The sequence below is a fragment of the Diabrotica virgifera genome, chromosome 9, assembly GCF_917563875.1.
Source record: "Diabrotica virgifera virgifera chromosome 9, PGI_DIABVI_V3a".
Taxonomy (NCBI): domain Eukaryota; kingdom Metazoa; phylum Arthropoda; class Insecta; order Coleoptera; family Chrysomelidae; genus Diabrotica; species Diabrotica virgifera.
In genome coordinates this window covers 199095947-199119297 of record NC_065451.1, presented here as the reverse complement: position 1 = coordinate 199119297, position 23351 = coordinate 199095947, and the positions used below count along the sequence as shown (strand labels likewise).

At 33.1% G+C, this 23351-nt stretch overlaps 1 protein-coding gene across 6 annotated transcripts in view; it reads left to right on the top strand.

Annotated features, from left to right (window-relative positions):
• Positions 1-23351, top strand: part of LOC114334209 (band 7 protein AGAP004871) — a 688330-nt gene that overhangs the window by 450584 nt on the left and 214395 nt on the right. For all 6 annotated transcript variants that reach the window (XM_050661393.1, XM_050661391.1, XM_050661392.1 and 3 more), the window contains one exon: positions 22124-22206. In XM_050661393.1, coding sequence (XP_050517350.1) covers positions 22124-22206 — 83 coding nt within the window. The remainder of the gene's footprint in view (positions 1-22123; positions 22207-23351) is intronic.

Here is a 23351-nt window from a genome sequence, read left to right as displayed (position 1 = left end):
GCTAGAAGTGCAACCACCCCCTCGTTTTGAGTTCTGGTTTGTTTTAATATTGTCACACAATATCTAAACAAGCGAAGAGCTTTACAATGTTACAGAAAAAAGAGATAACAATGTTTACAGAAAAATGAGATAACTAAATGCTTTTTAATTTATCAAAATCATAAAAAATTTCAAAATTTTATAGATTTTGATTGACCTTGCGGGATCGGAAGACATTCGTTAAATGCGTAAAACTATTTTTTTATCACTTAACCATGCAAACTGTATATAAATTTTACTATGGCGATAAATAAAACGTACATGGAAAATACATAAAAAAATTTGAAAAAAAGGTAACATTTCATTTTTTTCATAATTTTTAGGCCCGTTGCGGGATCGAAAGATAAAGTCCGATTTGAAAAAATGTTTTTTGTTTTTCTTGTAATTACTAATCGCAACTTTTCCGCACTATAGCGACACGGAATTATCAACTTGACTTTTTTCTCACCACCCTACTCTATAACTTGCAGTAGACTTTAATATTTTCCATATTTAAGATAATCTTACAAGTATACAGTAGCGCGTCATCAATATAACTTCGGAAGATAGTATACCTTTTTTCGTAAGGTCTGCGAAACTTTGGCAACAGTGCTTCGGAAATGTTTGACATCATTTGAATGTGACATTAACTCATAGGCGCGCTAAATGGAAGTAATAGAAAAAAATAATTTTGTTACTAGTAAATAAATATTTATAAAAATAAACCAAAATGAGTGAAAATTGTATGTTAACCCTTAAGTACTAACACCTTAAATCAATGACGTAAACACTAACTAACCGCTTGACAGACGGGTTTAACATTTTAGTGGTAATTTTTGTTAAATATTTTAATGCAAAAAAATATCTCGATGACTTACTGAAAGTATTGATTATCTAAAAAACACAGTAATTAATCTAGTTTTTCTGTATTTATTAAAATAAAAAACATAACAAGAATGGAAGGACTGTTCGTGTACCTTTTTACTTCTGAAAAAAAAAGTGTGATAAAAATTAAATAAATTAAAAAATCTTAACAAAAAATTATAATCGAGATTAACAACGAATAAGAAAAATGAAAAATAAAAAGGTTTTTAAAAAATGTTAAAACAAAAAAAAAACTAACAGGTACTATAGTTACTACAGTGTAGCAATGGTAGTCAGTGGCAACATTTTCATCACAAATTGATTCCACTTCGCTTATGTCGTCTTCTACCTCATCAAACCAATTCAAAAGAGTTTCCTCAGGTTCCTCATTCCCTTATTTGATGTTTTTTGACGAACTGGGGCACATTACGTGTACCTATTGACGAACTGGGCACAAACACTAACACCCCGTCTATTAGACGGAAATCACACTTTGAGCCTATATATCTTTCGAATAACAACCTGCCGCAAATTACCGAATTTAATACTACTAAAGAACAACCCAACTTGAAAAGTCATAAACGGGTGACCTTCAAAATTTTCTAGAAAGGGAAATATCCCACTTTCGACAAGCGATGCCGTCTGAGAGACGGGCTGTTAGTACTTACGGTTAACATAGGTATTTGCACGAAATAATAATACGACGGTTAAACTGCAAAACCTCGTAACAGTTTTATGTAACTTTAGAGGAGAGACGAAAAACAAATATGGCTTCTTTATGTAAGCTTTAATTTATTCGTTTTGTGTGTGTAGGGTTCTTTTTAGGTACCTAACGATTCCATTACCATTAACTAAAATTCAGTAATATTGTTTTTTTTTTGTCAAAGAGCTACTTACGAGGTTTTGTTACTTAAAATCTTAAACTATCATTAAACTTACGAGGTTTTGTCTCATAAAAATGGAGCATACGAGGTTTTGTAACTTAACATCTTACTTATGAGGTTTTTGTAGATGTCGCTAGTACCATTAAATTTAAATATTGACTTACAAGCTTTCGTAGTTTAAAAGACATGTAAAAGTATAAACCAACAAAGTATAAAAGTAATAATTGACCAAAAATCGACTTACGAGGTTTTGCAGTTTAACCGTTGAATAATCAATAATCATTTCGTTGTGAAGCGAAATAAGAGCCGGCTTACTTTATTTCGTTCATAGAGCGCCAAAGGCACTTTAACTTTAAAACTCACAATTAACAATAATCTATTTTTTCAAATAGGCCAACAACTTTAGGCCAAGGTTCTACTACACAAAAATATAATAAATTAACTATAAAAATAAACACTACTTTCCTATGAAACAACAATAACGAATTCTTAAAATGAATGAAAACTACTGCACTAAACAGATATCGATAAAGATAATAGAACAGATAAGAGAAAATCTGACGCAGGTTTGTCAAAATGACAGTGACAATTTCTCTATGTTGCCTAATTAGTTATTAGTTATATGTTCGATTTCTTGTTAGAAATAAAAAAAGTTAGTAGGTCCAAAATGACACAAAATCTAGGCCTGGGATAAAAAAGTTTATTTGAAGAAAGTTTATTTTTTTGTTCGCCTTAATGGCGGTACAGGCTCGTTTTGTTAATATTGTATTTAATTACAGAGTAATTTCTACATACTTATAATCTATTTCTCAAATTGGGCTCTGTACTGTAATTCTTTATTATGTTACGAATATGTGTGCCAAATATCTCGACAAAATATTCAAAATTATAGCTGCAATCTTGGACCGCGTTTATTGCTACCTGTTGATCGCTACTGTAGCCTCTTAAAGACCAAGATGAGTGGAATCGTGTATAGCCAGATAAATAAGCAAAATAATTACACTTTAATAAATAAGAACTTTTTATGGTTCCACGTTTTTATTATTTATAGGACAAAATATAAAATTATAAACTATTTTAAAATAAAAATGTATACCATTTTTATTCAGTTGCAATACGAAGCCAAAAGTATCTTAATTTTTACTTAGTTCAGAGAGCGCAGCCAGCACTCTTATCGACGATTTCACCACTTTTTAATGGTTCTTCAGAGAATGCATAAGTTGCTATTAACTCTTTTGTTGTACAAACTAGCGAGCCAATTTTAAATATTCATTAGCTATTACAAATTAATACAAAATTTAGTAACGCCATCTATTAAAAGAACTTTTAGTACCATCTTTTGAGAAAAGTAAGAACTATTTTATCATATAAAATTTAAAATGTCTTAAAATTCCAAATAAAACTCAATGACTTTAGCTAAAAGCTGTTGAATATTTCATTGTCATCAAGTTCTGAGCTATTCTGAAAATTTCAGTTTTTTAGCTAGTCGGGTAGTATGTTTAAAATCGATCACAAGGTTTTTCCTGGACAAAGTGATAAAAAGACAGGCAAAGAACAGGCGAAGTATATAAAACCGAGGTAAAAAAGTGTCTTGTTTGTGACGCAGACCAGGCAAGGCAAACGATAGTTAAAATAATAAGTTGAGGTGTGCACGCTTACAAAAGCTACTGATGACGCTTGAAATGGTAGAAACAGCCTGTCTAGCGGGTGTGCAATCTTCTGAATCGAAAACAAGCAAAACCATCATTTATTATTTTATTTCCTTTACTCGGTTTGAGTACTGAAAGTTCCTCTGCTGTCTTTTTCCTAGGCGAATGAAGGCGGAATGTGATTGTTTCCCTTTCGTTTTCTATATTCGTCGTCTGCTGTCTTATTAATTGAAAAAGTCGCAGAAAAAGGATGTACCAGTAAGAACTTTCAACGCGAAAATCTCAGGTTTAAATGACTATTTACCATTTTAATTTTATTAAATTGGTGGATTCTGCATCTGAGACTCTTCTATTTGTCAAACGAAAGTTGTTTTGAGTAGTCGGGTCCTCGATAACAAGAACCTTTATGTTTCCTGTAGTCGATTTTTTGGATTTAATTGGTTCTTAACTGATTAAGGTCAAAAACGGTCAATTTTCGCTTTTTTCGTCTATGAGCACAAAGTGAAGCATTTGAAACAAAGTTGAAAGTGAGGAACAAGTCACATAAAACAACCTTAGAAATGGCGTTTTCTAAATGTTTCTTTACTTATGTGTTGCTTATCTTCTTCTTCTAAGATCAGGCGAGACTCATTAGTCTTGGTCATAAGGTCATTGTACCATGCCTTGTTTTTCTCATTCAACTCTAATAATTTCTGTGTCCTCAGTGAAGGTCAACAGATTTCTAGTTTTCTAGTAATTAGTATCTAGTTTTAGGATCTCTTCTGGTTCAAACCTCAGTTGACCAGTGAATCCCTGCCTTACGTAACTTAGCACACTGCAATGGCATAGTTAGTATCTGGCAGTATCTTCTTCCATTTCGCACTTTCTGCTCTATAGTTCATTTACCTTACCTAGTTTGTATAGGTGGTTGCTTAAACGACAGTGACCATTTTGATCAATCGTTTTTATCAATATTCTTGATTATTTTGTTATAGTCTGTTCGGTAAACTCAGACACAATTGACTAGTGATTTTAGTAAGTAATTTTGCGGATTTGGTAAAAATCCGAAAAGGTGTCCGCATATCAGCCAAAAATATGCGTTCACTACTGTACATCAAGAAATTTACTACCAACGTCTCTGTTACTGAATATATCACCAAGTACAGGGCAATCTATTTAAAACTTATAAAATCAGCTAAAAAATTGTACTATCATAATCGTCTGAGAAGCTCTAAAAGTGTTGCAAAAGAAACTTGGTCCATAATAAACGATCTTCGTAATAAAACTCACACAGCTCAAACATTTTCCCTTCCAGACCCAGAAAATCTAAACGAATACTTTGTTAATGTGAGTAAAAATATAACATCAACTATTGTGTCACAACAAGATCCCATTTCCTATCTCCCTAATTCAGGAAAGGTCTCGAGTTCATTCTTTATAAGACCGGTTGATAAATCTGAACTGATTCAGACAATCAATAATATCAAAAGCAAATCTTCCTGTAGTACCGATGGACTATCCATAAAAATTTTCTCAAATCTCCCAGACAGTGTGTTGGGAGTCCTTATCTCTCTAATTAATGATTCTTTTGAGAAAGGTAAATTTCCAGAGTGCCTAAAGACGGCCATCATTATTCCTCTTCGTAAGGGTGGTGAAAAATCAAATGCCTGCAATTATAGACCTATTGCATTACTACCGGTACTCTCCAAAATTATTGAGAGACTCATAAAAGCCCGACTTATGTCCTTTCTCGTTGATAACAATATTTTATCACAAAATCAGTTCGGCTTTTTAAATAATAAATGTACCACAGATGCCATGTTTTCTGTACTGCATGAGGTTTATCAAGCATTAAACAGTAATCTGCACACTGCCACTGTTTTTTGTGATTATGCCAAAGCTTTTGATTGTATGAATTACGATATTTTGATAAAAAAACTAGATTTCTACGGAATTCGAGGTATTTCTTCGAACTGGTTTCAATCTTACTTGGATAATAGGAAACAACTGGTTAGAGCAAATAATACAGACTCTAGTCTCAAAAATGTTGTATGTGGGGTACCACAAGGTTCAGTATTGGGTCCTCTACTTTTCCTTATCTTTATTAATGACATTACTAGCTTAAAAATCGATGGAAAAGTTTTTCTTTTTGCTGATGATACCAGTATCACTTGGAGCAACTCAAATATCGCAACTCTTCATGCTACTATAACTTCTGATCTACTTACAATAAAATCTTGGTCCGATTCAAATTTACTCTCTTTTAACGTAGATAAAACAGTAGCATTGTCCTATAAAGGAGCTCTTCAACCCTTACCTCTTCATAACAGCCAGATCAGTATCGTTGATTCTGTAAAGTTTCTTGGTATTTTTTTAGATAGCAATCTGAAATGGTCCCTTCATATTGATGTGTTAAGCAAGAAACTATCCTCAGCTTGCTTTGCAATAAGATCTGTTTCGAAGGAAATGGATTTAGCCTCTTCCAAAATAACATATTTTTCTTTGTTCGAGTCACATCTTCGATATGGTCTCCCTTTTTGGGGTTCTGGTACGGCTGCCCAAACTGATGTTATTTTTAAATTACAAAAAAGAGCAATAAGATATCTGTTTGGCCTCAGAAGAACAACACATTGCAGAAGCTACTTCAAAGATCACAGGATTCTAACACTACCTTCTTTATATATTTTAGAAACTGTTTGCTTAATTCGTAAACATCTACATGTCTTTCCAGCAAGACCTAGACATGACTATTCCACCAGAAATTCTACCTTTGACATCTATTTACCGATCCCGTCCAGTGAGTTAGTAAAGAAATCTATATTATATTCTGCAAAAAAACTTTACAACCATCTCCCTCTACAACTTAAATCTGCAACATCTTTCCCCAAGTTCCGTAAAATGACTAAAGCCTATTTATCTGAAAGACCATATTATTCAACAGCAGAGTTTCTTAACCAATAACTAAGAAAGTACAGTATTCTTATTTATAAGTATAATCTTAATCTATATTTGAGTGTCATATGCAGCAGCTTAACTTAACTTAATAAATTTCTTAAAGTAGAATATGCAATTTGCAAATTTTTTTTTTAAATTTTGCAATAGATTGTTACTGTTTTTTTTTTTGTTTCTCTTTATTATTTTTATTTATATAGACGATTTATATCATTTTAGTAAATTGTATTTGTTATTTGTTATTGTTCTTATTTATGATTCTTGTAAGCTTTGTCTATAAAATTGTTAAATTTTTCATGACAATAAAGCATATTTCTATTCTATTCTATTCTAAAATTGACAAAAAAATAATTACTAAATAGCTAATAATTACTAAATAGTTGATAATTTTGCGAATTTTGGCAAAATTGGCCAAAAACAACAAAATAACCTACTAAAATCACTAGCCAGTTGTGTCTGAATTTAGCGAACCGACTATATAGGGCAGGGTGAGGCAGATAACTGGCCCATTAGAAATATATCGAGAACTAAAGGCAACAGAGTTATGAACATTGGAGTGAAGGGGTTTTGAAGTGTGCTCTATTTAATGAAAATACTTTCACCTATTGGCTACTTATGGTCATACCTGAAGTTGCTTATAACTTCGTTTTTTTAAATGGGACACCCTGTATATTTTTACATTTTTGGATTCTCCTCCATGTATTCTTTCTTAAAATATGAGGTTTTGTAATATTATACAGGGTAGTTTGAAAGATAATTACGTTTTTTTCTTAAATTTCGTAGTAACATTCACACCCTGTAGAATTGTAGCTGTTTGAGAACAAAAACTCTGTTTATGTTTAAATGGTTTTAATATAGTCCACTATTGTTAAGAATTGTTAGTATAGCCAATTTTTTAATTTTAGTATACAGGGTTGGTCGAAACTCGGAAAGAGTATTCTCTGAGTTTTCTTAAATGGAACACCACCCTATATTTTAGTATTGAACACCCTGAGATGATATGTTATGATACTTTTTATTTATCAAGCATTCCCTATACCTAACTTCTTTTATTTGTGCTTAATTGTTAATTGAACCAAGAATCTTAATTACATAGTTATTTTGATAGCGCAACCATTATTGCAAATTTTAAGGATCAGTCTAGATTAATATGTATTCATTTCCGAAAAATTATTTGTGATTGAATATTTTCACGGCCAACCTAATAAAATTTTACGTATTTTTTGTTGCAATTAATATTTGGCTTGGATCACCCATAACTCACAATTTGAAGCAGTTAGGTAAAGGGAATGCTTAAGAAATAAAAAAGTAACAAGTATAACAATAATAGACTATATTAAAAACCATTTGAACGTAAATAGAGCTTTCGATGTCAAACTAATACAATTCTACAGGGTGCGAATGTTGCTACGAAATTAAGAAAGAAAACGTGATTATCTTTTAAACCACCCTATATAATAAATATTACAAAACCTAATATTATAAGAAAGAAGACATCGACGAGAATCCAAAAATGTAGAAATATACAGGGTGTCCCATTAAAAAAAAAGAAGTTATAAGCAACTTCCGGTATAACCGGAAGTAGCAAATAGATGAAACTATTTTGATTGAATAGATCACTCTTCAACTATATTCCGATTTTCATAATCCTGTTGCCTTTAGTTCTCGAGATATTTCTAATAGGACTTTTATCTGCCTCACCCTGTATACCCTATTCCACGAACATACGGCTGTTGTGGATTATCTCGACAACGAATATTTTATTGTGCACATTATGAAGAACGAAAGTAATTTGCAAAATACATTGTTGTTTATTGGATGAATTATTAGAGCCATTTACTTTCGCACTTCTTATGTTGCACACTAAAATATTCGTTGTCGCGATATTCCAAGACAGTCGTATATTTGTGGAATAGCCCATAGTCTCAATTTGCCCCTCCATTTTTTTTATGATTTCTTATCAGCCATTTCTGAACCTCTTTTTCTGTAGCATCTTTAGTGATGCCATATAAAAGCTGTGGGCCTTCAAAAGTTTCTCTTGAGCCTTGTTTTGTCAACATATCTGCTTGTTCAATCAAATGCACCCCTTTATGACCCGGTACCAATATTAAACCTAGCCTGTATTCTAGTAAACATCACATTAAAAAAAATAATTAGAGAGTCAAAAGTCAATACCAGAGGAACAATAATAAGAAAAAGTATACAAATATTGGCATTTGCAGATGATGATATCATAGCTAGAAGCAAAAGAGAAATGGTTGAATCATTTAATGCGATAGAAAGAGCGGCACAAAACAGTGACCTAAATATTAATGAAATAAAAACCAAATACATGAAGGCCAGCAAATCGACAGGCCAAAGAAACCTACAGAATCTGACAATAGGAGACTATAACATCGAAAGGGTAAGATTTTTTTACACATCTAGGTTCACTAGTTACCGCAGATAACAACGTCAGCGAAGAAGTTAAGAGAAGAATACATATTGCTAATAAAACATTTATAATGGACTAATTAAACATCTAAAATCTAACAACATCACGAGAAAAACCAAATGCAAAATATACAAAACCCTGATAAAACCGGTCCTTATTATATATGGATCAGAGACATGGACGCTGTCGAAAAGCGATGAGAACTTATTGAGTACGTTTGAACAAAAAATCCTTAGACACATTATATAAAGGGGTGAAAGAAAATGACGTATGGCGCAGAAGATATAATTTTGAACTATACGCAGCATACAACGAACCCGACGTCATAACATCCATAAAGATCGGACGTCTGCGATGGATGGGCCATGTTGAACGGATGTTGGAGTCCGAAACACTAAAACATATAATAAGACAAACACCAGTAGAGAGAAGGTAAAAGGGAAGACCCAAACTTAGATACATGGAACAAGTGGAACAAGATCTGAAAACACTTGAGATTACACACTGGAAGAACAAAGTAAGGAACAGAACAGAATGGCGGAAAATCCTAGAACAAGCCAGGACCCAAAAAGGGTTGTCGAGCTACTGATGATGATGATGATCAATATTAAAGAGACTTTATTTTCTTGTGCCAGGTTGTAGAGGAGATCTTTGCAGTCTCTTGCCAATTTTGATTTCGTGAGTGGGTTCCTTATTGCCAGAATAGCCGCTTGGCTATCTCTGTAAATGTTGACTCTCTTAGCTTTAGGCTCTTTATCAATGATTTCATCAATGCATACCCCAAAGCAAAACCTTTAGCCTGAAAAACAATTGAATGTTGACCTAGGCTGTAAGATTTATTATAGTTATATGTTTGCCCAAAGACTCCTGATCCAGTACCACGGGCAGTTTCAGTTCCAGCATTAAACCATATTAAGTCCCCAATAATATTTATGACTTTTTGTTCTCTAGATGGTACAATTGTGTTAATCTTCTTAGTGAAGATTAGTTCTGGTGTCATTATGTCTGAGTTCATCATAAATATGGATTCCTCAAGTATGGTCACAGCAGTGTTTGCGTGGCTATTCAATACAAAATTTGGCCTCCAAGTATTGTTTGCTTTGAGTCTAAAGATGGTCATAAAGGCTATAGGCAAAATATAAATTTTCAGCGAAGGAAGACCTTTTATAGCCTCTAATAAAGCTATTCTTGTACTATTCAAGGCTCCTATTATAGTTTGCTTGTCTTTTTAGGATGGTGAGGATGGTCATACAAGATTGCAAAGCTGTTTCTCCACCAATGTACTGAATTATAAGCACATAATAACTAACTATACAGAAGTGAATCTGACTGTCGTTTCCATTGATTTTGTTGGGACCGAAATATTTGACCTTGTGCACCAGTTACAGAATAGAACTTGATGATCTAAGGAATAGACCATTCTAAATGATGTAATGTTTTTGGCAAATAGTTATCAATTAAATATGAAATATAAAATTTAACTAGAAAAATATATAAAACATAAAATTAAACATATATAAATATAAAATTTAATTATAAACAACTGTCACTGTTAGTAGCAAAAGTGAGGTTGCACCAGTTACGTGACGCATGAGCATGAAATTTATGTTACCGTTTTCGGCCTGAGTTTCGCTTCTGTATGGTTAGTTATTCTATGTCATAGGTAACCGTCGATCGTATCACTGATGTGTATAACCAACAGATTACCTTTAGTTTCAATCCCCACGTGTTACCTGCAACTTGTCTGCAGTTCCAGAAGAATCGCTTAGACCTATTGGTTATATTGTTAATAAGAGTATTCCAATTGAAAATCCACAAGGAAAAAGTTTTCCTGTAGTTGGCTGTATACCATGTAATACGACAAAATTAGTAAATCGTTTATAAAAGATATATATTTAAAATCCCTAAAAAGGGCTACATCACAATCACATAACTAATTTTCGACTGGTTTACCAGTCATCATCAGTGCTTACCTAAAATAAATATAACCTGATAAAATAGTGCCAATATTGAACTTTTGACTATGGTTAAAAATGCTGGGCAGCCTGCGAAGTCTTCAGGAATTGGTCGCCTATGTTTGAGCTTATGCTTTCCAATGATACATCCCCCTAGATTATTTAAGACATTTTTACACCTAAGTCACCTTCACTGCGATTCCTTTAATTTACACAAATCCCAACAGCTCTCAATAAGTTAAATAAATTTGATAACTTTATATTAACACAAAATTGTTTTTTAAATCTTAGATTTTTTGGCAAAAAGATTTTATTACTGATTTCAGTTATCGAATATATATTAACATTTGTGTAATGTGGGTTGCCTATCCATCTCCACTAACAGTATACGCACATACATTTTTAACAACATTTAGTTTACTGAATTTCAAATGATAATTTTCACAATGGAGTGTGTTGTTACATCATTTCTAATGTCAACAAGTTGTAAACCATAGTCTTTAAATATGACACGCTAATTTTTCAACTTCATGTGGAACTGTCGTTTCTGTCTTGTCATCGTTCTGAGGTCTCCACCTATTTCATTGTCATTTGCTACCAGACTTTCACCATGAAATCAAGTCACACCACAGCTCGGATGTTACCTGGGGCATAATATTAAAATAGTTTAACCATCCATGCTTTAATTGGCATATTTAACTTATGTTTCCTTATAGAACCACTTATACAGGACTTTGACCTACATATTTTTGTTAAACTATATCTTGGTAGTTAGCATGTAAACTTCACGTGAGTATAACCGACAGCTTTTTTAACCATAGTCAAAATTTTAATCTTTGCATTATTTTATCAGGTTATATTTATTTTAGGTAAGCACTGATGATGACTGGTAAACTAGTCGAAAACTAGTTATGTGATTGTGATGTAGCCCTTTTTAGGGATTTTAAATATATACGTTTTATAAAGAATTTACTAATTTTTTTATTCCAATTGAGTTTCGAATCCTAGATACTTAACATCATTGGTTCTTTACAGCACCTCTCCAAAGAATATCAGCTCACTCTGAGAGAGATTCTCTTTCAGACACCAGTTCTCTATATAATGAAGGGCATATCGCATCTGCTCCACCACAGGGCTGGAAAATTTTCCCCTAGTCACTATTACAATATCGCCTGCGAATCTCTCAGATTCTTTGGGCCTATGACTTAGGTCATCAACAACTACGTTCCAGAATGTTGCCCTCAAATTTATGGCATCTTCATACGTGTCTGTGGATATTTTTCTGCTCTAAAACATCTGAATAATGCACTTGTATGTTTTTTTGTTGATTTTCTTCCTCACCAGTGCACTATACCTATACAGTAATGTTACTGCACCCGTCTTGATATTTTGCGTCACCATATGCAGGGTGAGTCATGAGGAACTGTACATACTCCTACCTCGTATGCAGGCCTCTATGGGGAATAACAAATGACCATTAAAAAGTGTCTGCTCCCATTGTTTAATAATATACAGGGCGAGTGGTTAATTTTTACAGAAATTTGTATTCGTCATAATTTTTAAACAGTAAGATCGATGTGTCTCATATTTTGGTCAATCGTTACACTATTACCACCCAATCAACTGATTTATTCAAACTAGAAAAAATCAGGTCTGTCTTTAAAAAATTAGTTCGTTTTGGTCTTAGAAAAAAATTTCACCCTGTATACGGTTTTTGAAAACTCTTATAAGAATTTTAGAAATTAGACAAATAGTTAATTAAAATGGCATGAATGACTATGAATAAAAAGTTTGGTGAAGTGAACCATAGATTTAAAAATATTAACTTTTATTACAAAAATTTTTTTTAACAGAAATTTTTGATTTGTATGTAATAATACTATAACTCTTCGTGCTACAGGATTTAAACAATACAACCTTTTTAGCCAATTTCCAGGATTTTCAAAGGAACAGGTTGTTTCGAATAATACTAAAACGTCATCCTGTATAATATTTTTTTGTCAAAAGGGAGATAAACAAAAATAAACCTAAATTAAACAAAAACAAAAAGAAATATTTTTCCCGTCGTTTTTTTGCATCACTAGCTTCTCACCATGTATAAATACTATAGGTCTGGATCCCGCGTATGAAAAAAAAGTTGATTAATAGCAGGCTGAAAATTTGTCAATAGCTTAAGGGTGTCTAGTCGGACAAACTTTGATATAGGCGAACACTGGAACAGGGGAAGATTTAATTGTGGAACAGGTTAAAAATTTGGAACGGTCAGACCACGAAAACGCCACATGTATTTTGTCCGACAGAACAGACTTAAACTCTCCGAACAGAGATTAAACTCTCATGCAAAAATTAGACTGCTATTTATTACCAAATGGGCGTTTTAATGAGTGGAACATGTAGAATATGTCAAATGAAAGGAATTGTGACAGGTGATAAATACCAGTCTGATTTTTGTATGAGAGTTTAATTTCTGTTAGTAGAGTTTAAGTCTATTCTGTCGGACAAAATAAATGTGCCGTTTTCGTAATCTGGCCGTTCCAAATTTTTAACCTGTTCCATAATTAAAACTGCCCCTGTTCCAGTGTTCCCACATATCAAAGTTTACCGACTAGACACCCTTAAGCTATTAACAAATTTTCAGCTTGCTATTAATCAACTTTTTTTCACACGCGTGATGCAGACCTACTATGTATATGTATAAAAATGATAATTTGACATTTTGGTTGTTTGAGTACATAATTTGACTTTTCGTTCGCCATCGTGGCGAACATCTCGAAACATTTCGACATTATTTATTTGTGTTTCTTACACTGTTTGTACTTTTTTGCATTATCATATTTTACAAAATAGTTTGCCGAATCTACTTACCAATATAGCCGCCCAAGTTATGTACTTTATGCACGATGGGGCATTATCACATATCTCAGTTGCTGTTCGTCAACATCTTCATGTAACTTATGGAAATAGGTGGATAGGACGTGGAGGGCCTCATGCATCACCACCTAGATCACCTGATTTTAACCCTGTCGACTATTTCCTATGGGGTCGATTAAAATAAATGGTTTACCGAGAAAATATCAATACGCGACAAGAACTAAGTAATTAATAAAATTATTGATTCTTGTAACATTATTAGAAATGATCCCTTAACTCTCAGGAGGTCTATTAGACCGTTGATGGTCCGACAAAGATGGATTTCAATTCGAAAATTTGCTATAAATCTAAAAAAAAATTGTTATATTGTTTAATTTGTTTCTTAAGTTTTTTAAATTTATGGTTCACTTCACCAAACTTTTAATTCATAGTCAAATTTGATTTTTTTATAAAAAATTAAGTAATCGTGTGGGGAAAAAATAAATATGTTATTTTAATTGTCTATTTGTCTTATTTGTAAAATTATTATTAGAGTTTTCAAAAACCGTATACAGGGTGAAATTTTTTCTAAGAACAAAACGAAGTAATTTTTTAAAGCCGGACCTGATTTTTTTTCTAGTTTGAATAAATCAGTTTATTGGGTGGTGATAGTGTAACAATTGACTAAAATAAAAGGCACATCGATCTTACCGTTCAAAAATTATGACGAATACAAATTTTTCTAAAAATTAACAACTCGCCCTGTATATTATTAAACAATGGGAGCAGACACTTTTTAATGGTCATTTCTTATTTCCCATAGGGGCCTCCATACGAGGTAGGAGTATGTACAGTTCCTCATGACTCACCTTGTATATTATTATTTTTCGTTAAAGATAACATAAATTATCTTTAACGCAAAAGATTACTGATCTTTGTAAATTTATAATTTTAACCAACCACTTGTTTTAGTTTCATTAAATCGCATGAACTCAACTTACTTTTGAACTTTATATTTCTTTACGTTTTATTATTCTGAAAGGAAATATTTAATTTGCTTTTCACCTTTTGCTTCCTTTTTTTATGAAAAAGCTGTTTAACTTCGCTATATTACCCTTTTAAAAATGAATAAGGGTGCTACAAGCAATATCAATATATCTGAATAAAAAGTTGTGTTAAAAGAAATATCTTTTGAGGCAGTATATACAAAAAAATGTTTTTTCAAGCCAAATTGGCCCATCCATTCATCGTCAAGTTTTGTAACTTGACTCTTTCTTTGTCCTCGAGTGTATTGTATATGATCAACATTTCCTGTGAGTCGTTTAGATTTTTTGAGAGATTGTATATTTTTTCGAGCTAAAAATTTAGAGCGAATAGAAAATGTTTTGCGCCATACTTATTTATTTAGCATAATATGATGCTAAATATATTGACTGCATAACGTACATGGACAATCAAATGATCAATGATTAAAACGCATAACACACACAAACATAAATAGATATGTACAAAAACAAATAGGTAGGTATATAGTGTGTCCCAAAAGTAGCGGAACGGTAGAGTATTTCGCAAAATGAACATAGGATCGAAAAACTGAAAAACACGTATTCAGTAATAATTTTCAAAAATCTATCGAATGCCATTACCTTTAAAATCGTAAATGGAAACCCCCAGTTTGTAACAAAGATTTGGATTCCTTGCGTAAAAGTAATCAACTTTTATTCAACTCATTTTCTCGAATTGTTGATAGATGGCGCTATAATCGAAAAAAACGATGTATGGTTTTACTATAGGTAAATTATGTAAACGGTCTAATATCTCGAGAAATAAACTTCCAAATGAAAATCCAAAAAACATGTGCTTAATATTTTTTAAAAACCTATTGAATGACGGTAAACACGACCCCCCATTCTACACCCAGGGCGATAAGTGGGGGTAACTCTAAAATCTTAAATAGGAACCCTAGGAACCAGAATTACTGAGCTGAGTCTATTCACGAGTAGCCTCTTAACCCTTAAACGCCCAAGGGTGGGTAAAAAATGTCCACCTAATGCGTATTCCCTTGTAACATATTTATTTCGTGTTTAAATTTTTTTTAAATTATTTATTGTTAAAAGACAGCACATTATCGAACGTTAATTTGGTTCTACCAATATTTTTTGAAATAAAAGCAGCATCTTGAGTTAAATATGGATGGGCATAAAAAGTACACCCTTGGCAAAACTTGTTACTAAAGGATTCTATATAATTTCTCGTTGGTAGGAAGATAATCCATATAATTATCGATGTATAATTACATAATCTACATAATTATCCGCCAATGAGGAAGCTGAAAGAAAGAATATGAACAAAATCGACAAATCTGAATTACTGGTATGTTAATTTTGATGTACATTGTAATTTTGTTGTAAGTTTTGTAAATTGTTTATATTAATATTTTAGAAGATGCTGTGTTTACTAAGCAAAAGATTCTTAAGTTTAATCAATTTTCAACAACTCTCAATAAATATATTAGCTATTTTCGAGGTGGACATTTTTTACCCACCCTTGGGCGTACATGGAACCTAAAAAAGTTTGGGCGTTTAAGGGTTAAGTTAGCATTGCGTTTGATTCTCGTTCCAAGGTGCAGGATGGTGTTGGTGCAAGGTTGGTGCTTTATATGCAGGCTCTTACGTAATGGTCTTTAGCCCTATACTTGTTAACCAACCTAGATTGCAGGGAATCTTCTGTTAAGGTTCTTTTACTTTATCCACACTATGTAATGATAATATACTGTTGTATAATTTTTTTGGGAAAAATTTAGAAAATGAATTTATATCACAGACCACGAAATTATAGATATTCATCGCCCTGTATATGACAAAAAATTTTATTAGTATAATTTAGATAGTAATCAGTGTTTCCACAGAAAGTGAAATGGTTGAGAAGTTGGATTTACTTAATGGGTTTTTGAACGGATTTAAAACAATGGTGCGGTACAGACAATACAGTTTTATTTCGCTTTGCAATGGACAATAAGACATTTTATAAAAAATTCGAAGAAGGTTAAGCGGTAAACAAATTTATTGAGTTTTGAATGTAAGGTTTTTGTTTAGCATTTTGGAACAACGGAAGTAATTTGATGTCTCGCAGAATTTAACAAATTGGAAAGTTGTATACAAATTAAATTGGTTCTTGAGAAATGATAATATGAGGTAGTGGGTAGAAAGGATGTTTTGTGATTGGTGGAAAATGACGGCTGGAAGGGATGAGAGTGTTGAGTCTGATTTTAACGAGAAAAAAAAGAGGACTGTGTAAAAAATATCTGGAGAGAGCAGTCCAGTTTTTGAAAAGTGAGAAGTCAGTGTAAAGTGGTGAAATTGGCCTTTGCGAGCAGAATCAAGTTGAAACGAAATCGTTGACCGGTTTGAGGAGTTAATTTTCCTGTGTCCGAGGAAGATTACTGTTTCTGTCTAGAACGAGTAGCCGATTGGTATCTATTTGCACAAGATATCGAGCAGAGAGAAAACTGAGTCGAGAATTCGAGCGAGTCCTGTTTGTTTGTTTGTGAAGCAGTTTGGATGAGAGGGACCTTTCGCAACATCCTAAGAGTACGTGTGGGAGAATCGAAGACGACGCAATCCGGGAAAAGAAGTGGAGAAGAAACAAAAAGGTTAGTCAAATCATTTGCGAAACGGAGAGAGTTTGTTTATATCCACACCATATTTGCTTAATTTCTGTACTAGTATAATATAACGTAATCAGTCAGTCCAAATTTTAAAGAAGAAATAAGTAATCAATTCAAAAATAGAAAAGTAAATTTTATTAAATTTTGTAAGAATAAATAACGAATTATATAAATAATTTTTTTTGTTAAAACAGAGGAGATATCAGAATTATTAAAGCTTAATTTAGTAGATGAGAAATAGTTGCAACAAATTTAGATTTTAGCATATTATTTAAATCGTACGTTTATGGTATATTGGATAAATAAATAATATTTTTTAACATTTATATGACATTAAGTGTGTTTAATTTCCTTATTTTGTCCTGGATGGAGTAATCAACTAGAGATACCGGTGCCACAAACCAAAGGTAAAGCATCAAAAATGAAATAGCCCTGAGAATAAAGTTTATTAGAAAATTTAATTTAAATTTGGTTTTGTTTTACATAAGCAGTAATTAAAATAATTGAGTGATTAATTAAATTAAGAATTTGCTCATCAATCTCATAAAAGAGAGAAATACCGAGCATAAGAATACATTAAATATGCAAAACTTAAAACTATAATGAACACTGTAATCTTTTTTTTTTAATTTCGACATTTTATAATATTGTCGGCTAACACTAAATACCTAGTAAATGTTATAACACCATTCAAAACATGAGCTTTTAAAAATGAAACTCGTAATTTTACTCTTTTATTGAACAAATTGTCTGAATGAAACGCCCTTCACAATTCTGATGTTTCGGCTTTTTGTATAAAATGTAACCAGCATCAAATAAAACGACTGGATTAGAAGATACAATATTTAGGGCTTTTTTCACGATGGGAGTTTTTGGTAATTGTGTAGAAAATACGTGAGCATACAACACAAGCAATTTAGTTGATTGTTTTCTTTTGCCGAAAAAAATAGGCGAGTGGAAATATATTTGTTGTACTTTTATTAAATTCCCAACATACAATTATTAACGCTAAAAGACATATAATAAATATATTAACGTGAAAATAAATTTTGCATTCATTAATTATAGAAAAATATCGAGAGTGTAATTAATTTAAAATAACTTGATAAATGAAAATGTCCTATTCTTTTTTCTCCTTTTGTGTAGACATAACTCTGTTTGCTTTTTAACGTGTCTCCAGTAAGTTGCTGTTCTATCGTTTTCGAGGTCTTCCCGCTGATCATGTACCTATTGGGGAATCATCAGATCTGGCCCTTAATACTTTAGGAGTTCGTTCGGTATTCCATCTTTTCTTGGAAATTTTCTATGATATATCTTTAATTATTGCTTAATCTCTCCCTCCTCAATATTTGTTTCTTCGTTTTTCGTCACTTCTGGTGTTGGTGGTTCATTATCGTCACCTTTAGCAAATAGGAATCGAGAGAACTCGGTCTATATTTGCATCTGAATGTATCTCGTTTATAATAGTTCGTTCTTCTCCTTTTTTCTACTCTGTTGATTCTCCATATTTCTTTTTGTGTTCCGTAGAATTTATGTTCCATCTGTTTTGAGAAATTCTCCCAGTGTTCTCTTTTTATTTGTCTGACCAAACTGTTCGTTTCATTGCTGATTCGTTTATAGTGGTTGTATGCCTGTTGTGTTTATTATGCTTGGCATTGTGTTGTGTTGCTTTCTTATTTTCCTCTCTATACTATGGTGTTTTCTTTTTTGATATGTTAGTGCTTCTCTTGCTGCGTCAATTATGTTATTTTTGGTATTTCCCAGCAGGTTGAAGTCTGAATAAGATACAGCCCTATTGGGAACCTCTTTTGATGCCCACACTTCTAGTAAGCTCATTGCCTCTTATTACTCTTGCTGTTTGAAAGCAGTGCTAAGTGAAGACCTGTCTCTACGTGTTTCTACGAAAGTCAATACCTATCTTTCGTAGAATATCTATTAGTATTTTATGATTGACGGTGTCAAATGATTTTCTAAAATACACAAACCATAAATACATATCTTTATTAACGTCTCTACAACGCTGTATAAACTCCTGGAAGCAAAGGGGCAGCAACATAACGGAAAAAATCTGATATTTGGTGAATGCTCCCATAACAATTAATATGGGCCCTCCACCAAAATATAAGGTCCATTCTGCTCATCTTTGACAGTTCTTAAATCAAGAGCTGTCCCTCCACCATAAAAAGTGTCAAAAATGAATAAAGTGGACCTTAGATTTCGATGGATGCGCCTATGTTAATTAATTTGGGCGCAACCACCAAATCTCAGTTTTTGGTACTGTTCTGTTGCTGCCTCTTTGCTCCTTGAGAGCGAAAACTGCTTCTCTATTTCCAAGAGCTTTCCGAAAGCAAAACTGCAATCTATCAATGCTTGACCCACATTTATTAAATAATAATACAGTAAAACCTGTGTTACCGGACACCTGCCAAAATCAGCCACCTGTACTAACGGCCAGTTTAAAAATTCCCCAAACCAATTATATGTCTTCTTCTTCTTCTTGACTGGCTTTACAACTCGGGGTGAGTCTTCGCCGCATCCACTATGGCCATCCATCGTCTGCGATCTTGCGCTTCGATTTGCCATTGTTTTACCCCAATCCTAGATAGATCGGTTTCAACATCATCCTTCCATCTTTTTCTGGGACGGCCCACTGATCTTCTACCGTCTGGTCTCTCGAAGAACACTGTCTTTAGCACTCTGTCTTCCTATGATCTTACTACATGACCTGCCCATCTTATCCGATTAGCTTATATATGTCTGACGATGTTTTCAGTACCATATAGAGTCACCAATTCAGCATTGCGGCGCCTTCTCCACTCTCCTGTCAATTTATCTCTTTGAGGACCAAATATCATTCTGAGGACTTTCCTTTCAAATATCAGCAATTTATTTATTTCTCGCTGATGTAGAGTCCATGTTTCACTCCCATATGCAACAACTGGGCGAATAATTGACATGTGCAGTCTTAATTTAGATTGTCTTTTCAGCAGCTTAGATCTTAATAATGATGATAGGGAGTATAATGCTCTATTTCCCGCAGCTATTCTTGCTGAGACCTCTTTTTCTATGTGATTGTCCTCTGTGATTACTGCTCCCAGATATTTAAACTCTTTTACTAGGTACTTCAAAGTTGTGGTCATTAATAGTTACGTTCTGTCTAACTCTTGGTCTTGGATTTTTGGTCACCAGCATATATTTCGTCTTCTCTTCATTTATTCGAAGGCCCAGGTTACCTGTTTCCTCCTCGAGCTGTGAAAACACCTCTCTTACGTCTCTTGTAGAATGAGCGACTGCATCTAGATCATCGGCAAAGGCCAACAATAGTTTTGATCCTCGATTTGCGAATCCCCCTGTTAGTTCAGATGATTTTTTACTTATTGCGTATTCTAAAGCCAAATTGAATAGCAATGGTGATAAAGGGTCTCCTTGTCTAAGCCCTGATGTTATACTAAATGGCATCGATGTTCTGTTTCCTATCTTTACCTGTGCATATGAGTCTGCTACGCACATTTGAGTGAGCTGCACTAATTTTCTTGGTATTCCCATTTCTAGCATTGCTAGCCATAGTCTGCTTCTTTTTATCGAGTCATATGCTTGCTGGAAATCTACGAAGATTTGGTGTACATCTCGGTTGAATTCCCAGTTTTTTTCTAATATTTGTCGGATGGTAAATATTTGATCTATTGTTGACCTTCCACTTCGAAAGCCGCATTAGTAGTCGCCTAGAATATCTTCCAATATGTAGACTACAAACCAATTATATGTAGACTACAAAAACTGGCAATACCGGCCACCTTTCTATATCGGCCATTAATTCTTTCATTTTTACTGGCCGTTACTGACAGGTTTTACTGTATATTATTATAATATATTATTTTATCGCCATTCATTATTCAAGTCATTCATTATTGTACTCATTTGCCCTCATTTGCGGTAGTAAAGTAACACTTTATTGTACTGAAAGAAGAATTTTACTTAACCTGCCGCGATTAATCAAATTAACCGAGACTGAATGTAAGTGGTCGATGGCAGTAATCGAATGGCGAGTATTTGAGTGGACTTACAATTTATTTACTTTAATTATTGAAAATATTGTACGCAATTTGCGATATTATCAATTAAATTTATGTCGAAAAGTGAAGTTCTGTACTATTTTGTATTTATATTCATATAAAATAAATTAAAACTTTGCCGATTTAGTAATTATTCAATATTGATAACTATCGATTAAAAATCGAAAGCGGCCATCTTGTAAGTTATCTGTCATCACTGTCATGAAATTATTATGAAGTTTAAATTTTAAAAGTTCGTAAATTGTAAATTGCAAGTAAGTGTTTAAACCAATATTAAATTATGTTGGCAAATACTATTTGATATCAATAAAACATATCTTAACCGATTGTCAAATATACCAGCAAACGAGAAGTAAACTCAACCTTCCCAGGGACATATATGAGCTTCTTAGAGACAATACAAATATCAACAATAGCATACAGTTTTTAACGGAAATAGGAATAAACGACATTTAATTGTATCACAAATTTTTCAGGTATACTTTTTGTTAGTACATATGTATTTACTTAATACATATTACAATCTCTTTTTATTTTTAATATGTATTTTTCATTGTTGGCGTTTATAACCGCAGTGGTTCGGACGACATTAAATTTAAAAAATATATGTTGGCGATAAAATTTTGTATGCACCACGTCAGTAAAGACCCCTTATCGAACTCGTTTGTTACTCGCTTCGCTCGCTACGCTCGCTCTTTTCGTAATATCAGACTCGTTCGATAAAGAGTCACTTTACTGACTTTGTACATAAATAACTATTATATTCTATTTATACTTAGTTTCTGTATTTCTTTTTAGGTATATTCTTTATTCTGCCATGTATTGACGCCTATGCTCGAGTTGATCTGCGTACACGAACTTATGACATTCCTCCACAAGAAGTAAGTACAAAAGCGGTAGATGCGGTTAAAAAAATGTTGGTATTGTATGTAATTTTCTCTGTCGTTGAATTTTTTAATATAAAAGTTTCTACTCCACTTACAAATGAATTGATTTCTGGACAGCAATTGTAACACTAGACAAATTTCACACGTTTTCCCATCCAGGTATTGACAATGGAGAGCGTGATCGTCTCTGTGGACGCGGTGGTTTACTACCGTGTCACGAATGCCAAGGTGTCGATTGCCAACGTGGAGAACGCTCACCAGTCGACCAGATTATACTAGCTCAAATCACCTTGCGGATATAATGGATCAAAGGCCGTTACGTGAAATCGTGACCCAGGAACATTGTTTCTATCAAAAAAAGATAAAATATCTTATTGGTGGTAAAGCTTAACCTCATACCACTTACCTTTCCGCAAAATGGAGGTTGTAGGGAGGCATAGCGTAAGCATTCCCGAATAATGTATTACAAGGGAGCTGCTCTGATATAAATATATTCCTGTTGACTTTAAACCAGAATGTGTGTGGGTCTAGTGAGTTTCTGATCTACACTTGCCTTCGAATTTCATCTGAAGCGCAAGAGCTTCAGATAAAAATATCCGCCGTCAGTCAGTACTTTGTAAATTTAATTTTTTGTCTGACCTGGTGATTGCCGCGTTGATTTACAGAGATTATGTTTGCAATACTAATGAGGTATTACGGATTTTGCCGTCCGTATCAGATTTAATTTAGTGAGTATCTACTAACTCCACATTGCTGCAAGGGCAATGTGAAGTTCGAATTGGGGAAGAAAGTATTAACAACTTCAGATATGCAGATGAGACAGCGATCATGGCTAAAAATGTAGAAGATCTTCAATTACTCCTTATAGATCGAGGCACTAGAGAAATTCTCCAATAACGGACTTGGCATTAATACATCAAAGACAAAGTTACTTGTAGCTAGTAAACAGTATGTTCGTACTATGCAACTAATTGGCAACAATGAGCTGATTGCAGGTTGACATTACTAGTGAATAACGAACGTGGCTCACGCTTACGTATTTTGCCCGTGCTATTGACAGATATTTTATTATTTATTTTCAAACTCGAGCAGTACATTTGTATCTATGCCTTGCATAAATACAAATGTACTGCTCGAGT